At 31.6% G+C, this 10,497-nt stretch overlaps 1 protein-coding gene across 1 annotated transcript; it reads right to left on the bottom strand.

The window, feature by feature from the left end:
• Positions 1 to 1,529: 1,529 nt before the first annotated feature.
• On the bottom strand, positions 1,530 to 2,722 carry LOC140015262 (uncharacterized). Its single transcript, XM_072067193.1, has 2 exons — positions 2,101 to 2,722; positions 1,530 to 1,618 (listed from the first exon to the last, which is right to left on the bottom strand). The coding sequence occupies exons 1-2, from the start codon at positions 2,720 to 2,722 to the stop codon at positions 1,530 to 1,532; spliced, it is 711 nt and encodes a 236-aa protein (XP_071923294.1).
• Positions 2,723 to 10,497: the final 7,775 nt, after the last annotated feature.

Below are 10,497 nucleotides of genomic sequence, written 5' to 3'. Positions count from 1 at the left end.
ATCATATACATAAATCTTTACTTTCATAAAAGATTCGGCTCATTTTGTATATAAGAGCATATCAAAACTTTTCAAATAAGTCACACGGTCCATTTTTGTATGGTAAAATATAGCTTTCATAAATATCCAAGTAAAGCATTTAATCAAACACCTTTCGAGTCAACACAACAAAATAGTATTGAAAACAAGGATCTCATTCTGCACATTTGAAATCTCAGAAGGGTAAGTACCACCTACCTCTGTTTGGCTGCTCGAGTGGAACTACCTTAGGTTCTTGTTTCGTACCTATCAAATGCATGAGTTCCCTAATTAGTTGTTACTTCCTATAGATGCATAAATATACAACCTCTAAGCAAGCATAAGATTCACCTCCTAGACCATTAAATGGATCCTAATAGCACCTCCCTCAAAACTGGGGTGATTCCCATTTTTGGAAGGTTTCCTAATTTGGAAAGCCTCTATTTTTGGAAAGTTTCTTAATTTGGAAAGTTCTCCTTTCGTAAAGTTTCCCAATTCAATATAAAATAATTATTCATAATCATATTTATTATCTTGACCGTTATCTTACTATACATATTTATAAATCATAATTACTTATTATTATTATCGTCCTTGACGTCGCTACTTTGCTTTATTACCACTTATATATATATATATATTTATTAATTAGTTACTATTACCTTTCACTTTATTTTCACCTTTGTGCGTGTGTAGGTGTTACTATTATTTATGTATATATGTACCTATATATATATTGACTTATCATTATAATTATTGTCTTAAGTTATTGCACTTGTATTTATATTCATACCTTCGTTAACAATCTTTATTTGTTTCCTCCATATTATTATTACTATTATTATTATCATTTTAAGCACTTCGTTCAACAATCTAAAGCTTATCTTATCTTGTACAACTTAATCTAATAAGGCTTGGTTAAAATGTTTTAAATTTCTATTTAAGTACCTTAGACTTAATTAATAAGGTAATATTTCAAATGACTAACCCTCACTTCCAACAATTATATTAGATTGGGTCCTAAATTTTAATATCCACAATATACTATAAAAATGGGTTAGTTATATTCAAAATCTATTTGTTAAATATTTACTAAATCTTTATACTATAGTTTGGTCCAAGTTTAAATTGCTCTCTCTTTACTTATTTATTTTTGTTTATTGTTATCATTATTTTTCATTTTATTTTATTTTATTATTAATATTTATATTTTTTTTTTCTAGTGGGGCCCTTGGTTGGCCAATGGCCAACCATGGCCAACCATGGTCGCCAGAGAGCCTGGCGACCCAAATTGCTCCATTGTCGCCAGCAAGTGCTGGCGACAACATCTAATGTTTTTTTTTTTTTTTTTTTTTTATTTCTTAGCCTTGGGTTGGCCGAATGGCCAACCTTTGGAATTCTTCTTGTGGCGTTGCTTCTGCATCGCCCTGGCCGAAACAGAGCAGCGGCAGCCGCCGCTGCTCTTCCCTTTCCCCTTTTTTTTTTTTTTTTTTCCCTTCTTTTAAACAGATTCAAACACCCCAAAAATCAGGATTAAAATCAACCCCCCCTATTTCCATTAATCCAGATGTGAATCTTATTGAAACATATATATCTAAACCTATATAGCAATAATACATGTCCATAAGATTTCCTAATTAATACCACTACTAAAGCGTTTACAACCAAAAAGAAGTTTTCTTACGTGAACTCGAAACTTACAGGTTTAGGTGCCTAGTCGTCGGATCGATTGACGGTGTCGCCTGCTTCTCCTTCCCTCCCTTCTGACGGCTCTTGCTCTAGGGAGGTAGACGAAAGAGAGGTAAGACTAGGGTTATTTTTCTGTCTAGGGTTTTAGTAAAATTCTAACCCTAGCAATACTTACTGATAGGTGACTTGAGTCAGAGTTTTACTTTATTAGAGCCCATTAGCCCATCCTACAGTTACTTTATTTATTTTTTTTTTCTTTTACCTAGCAAATTTTATCTTTTTAATTAATTGGAAAAAAAATTACAATAATGCCATAATAAAATAGGGGCCAAAAATCGCGGGTTTCACATTCTACCCCCCTTATGAAAAGTTTCGTCCCCGAAACTTGCGTACCTTGATCAAAAAGATATGGGTACCTATTCTGCATGTCCTCTTCTAACTCCCACGTTGCCTCTCGTGGTGTATGATTCGTCCATTGCACCTTGACGTAGGGTATGGTCCTTCTCCTTAGCACTTGATCCTTGCGGTCTACGATTCTTAAAGGAACTTCCTCCACCGATAAGTTCTCCTTCACCTCGACGGATTGGTCTTCCAAAATATGACTCGGGTCTGATACATACCTTCTTAGTTGGGAGACATGGAACACGTTGTGTATCCTTGACAAAGCAGGTGGGAGAGCCAGTCGATATGCCAGAGGTCCAACTTTATCCAGTATTTCGTAAGGTCGTACATACCTTGGACTTAACTTGCTACTTCTTCCAAATCTCATCACTCCCTTGGTGGGGGATGCTTTCAAATATACTTTTTCTCCCGTTTGAAATTCTAAAGGTCTTCTCTTTAAATCCGCCCAACTCTCATTTCGGTCCTGAGCTACCTTTAGTCTTTCTCGAATGATCTTAATTTTCTCCAAAGTTCGTTCCACCAAATCAAGACCAGTGATCAGCTTCTCACCTATTTCATCCCAATATAAGGGAAATCCACACTTTCGTCCATACAATGCCTCGAATGGTGCCATGCCGGTCTCGCTATGATAGCTATTGTTATATGAGAATTCCATTAGTTTTATAACCTATCCCAATTATCCGAGAAGTCTAGAGCATAAGTTCTTAGCATATCTTCCAATGTCTGTACGATCCTTTCTGACTATCTATCCTTTTGGGGGTGTAAGACGGTACTTAATCTCAGGTCAGTCCCCATAATATCTTGGTAGGTCGATCAAAAAAATCTAGACATGAATTTAGGGTCCTAATTCGACACTACTTTCACAATTCATTTTAGACTAGATATCACACTCTCCCTCTTTTTAAAGGTTTCACCCTCGAAACCCAGAAAACATAAACATCGAAACAAGTTAACAAAATTTCTAATGTTCTTGCAATACATCTTGGGAATTATTCCCACAATGTCTAAATTGGATTCCCTTATTTAATTCCATCAAACTTCTGCTGCGCACTCTTAATTTCTTAATACCTTTCATCCTCATATTTATATAGCTCAGATGGTCATAATATCTCTCACAAATCCAGCATTCTAAATATCGACTTATAATGCTCTATAAAGATCAACCTATAGAAAAGATACCAGAGGCTCTAACAGTACCATTTCTTCTTTTGTCACACATTTTATCACAACTTACTTATCCACTATCACAAAATAATCCTTATCTCGATATATGGGTTCCTGCCCACTGTATTTGTAATTGGTGATGGAAATCCCTTATTTCCCTCAAATTTCATATCTATCTCATTTCAAATTTCAAAGAGATCAATAATACCTCAAATAGCATCACTCCTATTTTCAGATCTTATAACCTAAAACTGTCATGGGAATCTTATTTCCTTTGGTCATTTTTTTTTCCTAGCTCAATTCAATTTTTGAAATTATTAATATCTCAAATATCATTTCACAAACTTTTTGATGATACAAAAATTTAGAAAATTTTATGCAAAAATTATTATCAAATTCTCATATTTGAATATAATAACTTTATCATAACTTTGGTTAAATATTTATCTATGTATAGAATTTCGAACTCATACAGGTTTAGAAACTGACAGTGTTTGAAATACATAAGTCAACCAACTATACTTCTTACAGCATTAGAATTTAGAGTACAAAGAGAATTTATCAAGAATTATTGTTAGATTTTCTATACGATAAGGAAAAATTTTTTTTTTTTTTGTAGAATACTTTTATCTAAAGCTCTTTTTGAGATTGGGTGAGTATAAAAACAAATATTTTGCACAAGATTGTAGGATATAGTTATTCAATATATTTATTCTTTTTTTTATAGATATATACATACATATTTAGAAACTATATTTACCAAGCAACTGTAAGGTAAAGGTACATATTTAAAAATTCTGATTAAAAACTATTTGTGCAAATAAAATTTCGGTTTCACCATTTACTCATTTTTAGGTAAAATGTATGTAAAATTATATATTGTAAGAAATTTATAAATATTTTTGCCTGATCATGATGTAACACTACTTGAACTAATAATATCAACTAGTTTAATAAATGTCTTGAGCGTTAGATCTAATTATCATAAACCTCAAATGAGTCAACAAAATTCCAAGATCCAACGTGTATTGCCTGCGTTCGATGACATCATATTGTTGATCATTCAAACTTTCGTTGTGCACTCTAATTTCCTCAATATTTTCAGTTTTCTCTATACTAGACTTCAATTAGACATAAGATTATCCATAGATCTGACATCCTAAATGATAAACTTGAAATGTACTACAGAGATCAAAACTTACAAAAAGAACACCCTAAGTACCCTTTTATTATTATTATTCTTTTTTTTTTTTTTTTGTAAGTGTCAATCATATCTAGTAGGTGGGCTTGGTTACCTTTTCAACTTAACATATATATATAGTCACCACTTACTTACTAAAAGTAATCATCATCTCAATACCTGAGGTCATTCCAGTAAATTCGTAACATAAAATTCTAATACCATTAAATGCTATGGAGTCACTTATTTTCTTTTAATCCCTTATCCATTTCATTCCAATTCTCAAAATCACAAATATCTTCAGTATCTTTATACCTACTTCCAACTATTACAACTTGAGCTATAATACTACTAAATATCATAAGAATCTCTTGATCGTTTGGCATCTCCTTTCCATTTCCAAAATCATTAATATCCAAGCATCATTTCTCACACTTTCAGATTATAAAATCAAAGCTCTGATACAACTAAAAAAAAAATCACAGCAATCTCTTATTTCTTTTGATTTATTTATCCATTACCTTTTAATTTCCAATAGACAATACTTCAAATACACATAATATTTCCTACACGTCCGACATCTTAAACGTAGAGTGTACTACCAAAATTACATCCAATAAAAGGACCTCATAAACACCAATTGTACCATTTCAACTATTCACACATGCAAATTTTCAAGCCTATTTATTTGGTCACAATTGATCATTTCCTAGGATATACTTCATCTAAAGAGTAAATCGTACCTCAAACTCTGTTATCATTAAATATTATGAAAATCTCTTATTTCACAATATTCTATCCAACCTCATTCCCATTTTCTAAAATCACTAATATTACAAATATCAGTCAACATACATCTATATCGCATAACCTAAACTTTGATTAAAAATCACATGAATCTCTTATCTCCTTTAATCCTCTTTTTCTTTTCATCTCATTTCAATTCTCAAAACCCCTAATACCTCAAAAACCATTTCACATGCTTCTGGACCATATAACCTAAGCTCTGATACCACTAAAAATGTCACGCCCCGAGCCCGCACGTGCCCATCACATGACATTCGCCGTACTCCCAAGTCCCACTCAGGAATACAAGGCTACACTAACTAATTTAACTTGACAGTACTAAATAATTTGAACAAATAAAATGCGGTTCGAATTACATATAAAAGGAAGTCTACGAATACTCAAGATGTTCGTACATTTATTGAAACAGCGGAAACAAAAGTAAATAAGACTAGCAACTAGAGGTAGCTAGCCTGCCAACTTCCATTCATCTAATGCTAATAAAAGTCATCCTCAGGGTCTTCTACGTAAACCAATTCATACTCCTCGAAATCTGCAAAAATGGTAGGAGTGGGTTGAGCGACACATCGCTCAGTAGGTAATATTTACCCCTCTGTTGGACCATGCACTCTTGATTTTATAGATACATATACAAATATAAGTATAACTCAAATCGTTTGCATATCAATCACATCCGAAATTTTGAAAATAACGTCATTTGTAAAGCAAACAGTAGTAAAGGATGGCAAGCAACTTGAAAGCATCTTATGGATAGTTGTACATGAGAAATCGTAAAGTCATAAATCATCTCGTCAAATCACAAATCCCGTCATATCCGTTCATAATCAATTCATATCAGTTCATAATCCTCATTTCAAATCAGTTCATAACTTCATTCCATATCAGCTTATAAATCATTCTTTCATATCAGCTCATAACAAGTACATGTAATGACCGGCTACTGAGTACTCAGCCTAGAGATTAAACCCCTTCTAGGTGGGCGACCAATAAGTTCCATGACTACCGATTGGTCTCATTCATATTTGGGTCAATCGGCCGGACTCTATACCAGGCTACCATGACCTTACCAATCGGCCGGACTCTATACCAGGCTACCATGGCGATTATACAGGACTATAGCCCCTACCGTCTATTCCATGACTGCTCTGAGCTTTACTTGTCAAAATTCATTTCATATATCATATACATAAATCTTTACTTTCATAAAAGATTCGGCTCATTTTGTATATAAGAGCATATCAAAACTTTTCAAATAAGTCACACGGTCCATTTTTGTATGGTAAAATATAGCTTTCATAAATATCCAAGTAAAGCATTTAATCAAACACCTTTCGAGTCAACACAACAAAATAGTATTGAAAACAAGGATCTCATTCTGCACATTTGAAATCTCAGAAGGGTAAGTACCACCTACCTCTGTTTGGCTGCTCGAGTGGAACTACCTTAGGTTCTTGTTTCGTACCTATCAAATGCATGAGTTCCCTAATTAGTTGTTACTTCCTATAGATGCATAAATATACAACCTCTAAGCAAGCATAAGATTCACCTCCTAGACCATTAAATGGATCCTAATAGCACCTCCCTCAAAACTGGGGTGATTCCCATTTTTGGAAGGTTTCCTAATTTGGAAAGCCTCTATTTTTGGAAAGTTTCTTAATTTGGAAAGTTCTCCTTTCGTAAAGTTTCCCAATTCAATATAAAATAATTATTCATAATCATATTTATTATCTTGACCGTTATCTTACTATACATATTTATAAATCATAATTACTTATTATTATTATCGTCCTTGACGTCGCTACTTTGCTTTATTACCACTTATATATATATATATATTTATTAATTAGTTACTATTACCTTTCACTTTATTTTCACCTTTGTGCGTGTGTAGGTGTTACTATTATTTATGTATATATGTACCTATATATATATTGACTTATCATTATAATTATTGTCTTAAGTTATTGCACTTGTATTTATATTCATACCTTCGTTAACAATCTTTATTTGTTTCCTCCATATTATTATTACTATTATTATTATCATTTTAAGCACTTCGTTCAACAATCTAAAGCTTATCTTATCTTGTACAACTTAATCTAATAAGGCTTGGTTAAAATGTTTTAAATTTCTATTTAAGTACCTTAGACTTAATTAATAAGGTAATATTTCAAATGACTAACCCTCACTTCCAACAATTATATTAGATTGGGTCCTAAATTTTAATATCCACAATATACTATAAAAATGGGTTAGTTATATTCAAAATCTATTTGTTAAATATTTACTAAATCTTTATACTATAGTTTGGTCCAAGTTTAAATTGCTCTCTCTTTACTTATTTATTTTTGTTTATTGTTATCATTATTTTTCATTTTATTTTATTTTATTATTAATATTTATATTTTTTTTTTCTAGTGGGGCCCTTGGTTGGCCAATGGCCAACCATGGCCAACCATGGTCGCCAGAGAGCCTGGCGACCCAAATTGCTCCATTGTCGCCAGCAAGTGCTGGCGACAACATCTAATGTTTTTTTTTTTTTTTTTTTTTTATTTCTTAGCCTTGGGTTGGCCGAATGGCCAACCTTTGGAATTCTTCTTGTGGCGTTGCTTCTGCATCGCCCTGGCCGAAACAGAGCAGCGGCAGCCGCCGCTGCTCTTCCCTTTCCCCTTTTTTTTTTTTTTTTTTTTCCCTTCTTTTAAACAGATTCAAACACCCCAAAAATCAGGATTAAAATCAACCCCCCCTATTTCCATTAATCCAGATGTGAATCTTATTGAAACATATATATCTAAACCTATATAGCAATAATACATGTCCATAAGATTTCCTAATTAATACCACTACTAAAGCGTTTACAACCAAAAAGAAGTTTTCTTACGTGAACTCGAAACTTACAGGTTTAGGTGCCTAGTCGTCGGATCGATTGACGGTGTCGCCTGCTTCTCCTTCCCTCCCTTCTGACGGCTCTTGCTCTAGGGAGGTAGACGAAAGAGAGGTAAGACTAGGGTTATTTTTCTGTCTAGGGTTTTAGTAAAATTCTAACCCTAGCAATACTTACTGATAGGTGACTTGAGTCAGAGTTTTACTTTATTAGAGCCCATTAGCCCATCCTACAGTTACTTTATTTATTTTTTTTTTCTTTTACCTAGCAAATTTTATCTTTTTAATTAATTGGAAAAAAAATTACAATAATGCCATAATAAAATAGGGGCCAAAAATCGCGGGTTTCACATTAACAACTTCTATGTTTCTGCACCATAATTTAGTGATTTACCAAAAGAAAAATACATAAACATGATTCGTAATTTACCATAAACATGATTCACAAAATAGTTATTTACCAATTTTTCCTTTCTTTACGCAAAAACTTTTCTCTAAGAAGTACGTTGGTATTTTGTGCTTTTAATTTGAGTATGTGGTATTGCGTAGGTATTGCCCTTCTAAAGATTTTTATGCAAATTTTATTTCTATATAAATGACATGAAATTTTGAGTCATTTATTTTTGGCTTCAGTATCCGGTACACCCATTGATTTAAGGTAACGGATTAGTTGTTCTGTATGCAATCGATATTGGCCAAGGAAGCAAGAGAGAAGAAAATGTGCGGTCACAAGATAGAGCAGGATAAACTAATTAAGAAGCTAGTTTTTCTTTGAAGCCTAATTTGTTTATTTTATTTTGACAATGTGATGCTACTGTTATTCTTTTCAATTAGAGCCTACACTTAAATGATTAGATCGATTGACTAATTTCAGTAGAAATTCTTACTCAACTTTCTTTGCCAAAATATTTGTTGAAAAGTACTCTGATGTAAAAATGAATGGAAGACTCAGTTACATCTACAGGTTTTCGTTCTTAAAATGAATAGCAGTTGTATAACCACTATGATGAAAACTCAGTTACATCTACAGGTTTTCGTTCTTAAAAAAATCTTGCAGCTTTGGTCCGCAATGTTTGGCCTGTGTATAAAATTGGTCTCCAATATTTTGGCCAAAACAAATCTAATTCCCAAAATTTGTGATTTTAGGCAGATTTAGAACAGCTAATGGAAATGGAATAATGATTAATAGTCAACATCAAATTGCCATTAGTTAACAACTTTAACTATGCATTTTTGGTGCCTAATGTTTTGACTCTGAATCATTATATTTTTCAATTTTTTAATAGTGACATTAAGTGTTTAGCGTGAATTGAAATGCAAATTAGAATGAAATAATATTAAATGGGTAATAATATTTCTAAATAAACTTCATGCTCTTCTTTTTCTAAAATTTTATTTCATTTATTTATGCTAATAATATATCATATGTTTCTTTTCTTTTGCATAGTTAGTCTCAAATAATTAACCGATAATGAATTTTATTATTTTTATTTCTAATGATAATGAAAAAAATTAATTAAATATCACTTTAAAATGTAAGGAATATGTACTTTATGTAAATTAAGTTGACCTTTTTGGCATTTTAATAAGTTATCAATTGAATTTGAAATGAAGTTGATATTTCATACACATTATATAAAACCACTGAATAATTATCAAGGTACAAAGATATCAAAATAAATGTTTTCAAACTAAAATAGTAGAAAGTTAGTTTTTCATCCGCAGGAAAGACAACAAAAAATAAAACATCATTTTTTTAAGAATTCTTAAAATTATTTCACATTGATACTTATTCACTAATTTTTATAAGTATAATGGCTAACTACAAGAATTTGAAATCTATGTGTACAAAACATGCAACAATTTTTATAATAGTAACTATAATAAACTTAGATTATAAATTAGAATTCTTTTTCTCTTCCACTAATTTATATTTTATTTATTATTGGTATATTATCGTCCAATTATAACTTATTTAATATAGATATGCTATTTAGTCCATGATCATGTTGTGCTAGTACAAAGTATTTCAATTAATAGTGAGAAACAATAAGATACATATCTTATACCAAATTTGAGACTAACTATACAAAAGAAAAAAAAAATATGAGTAAATGAATAAAAATAAGAAAAGAAGAAAAAGATTTAATTAGAATTCTTATTATCTATTTAATACTATTTCATCCTAATTTGGATCTCAATTCATGCAAAAACTCTTATTATCACTATTTATAAATTAGGTGAATATAATGATTCGGAATCAAAACATTGGGGAACTAAAGTACGAAATCAAAGTTATTGAAGAAGATCTAATTAAAACTAGTTCAAGTCTAAAGAGAAATTTAGATCTAACA

This window comes from Coffea arabica, chromosome 10e, assembly GCF_036785885.1.
Source record: "Coffea arabica cultivar ET-39 chromosome 10e, Coffea Arabica ET-39 HiFi, whole genome shotgun sequence".
Taxonomy (NCBI): Eukaryota; Viridiplantae; Streptophyta; class Magnoliopsida; order Gentianales; family Rubiaceae; genus Coffea; species Coffea arabica.
Note: the sequence above shows the minus strand (reverse complement) of the source record. Positions and strands in the feature narration are given on the sequence as shown.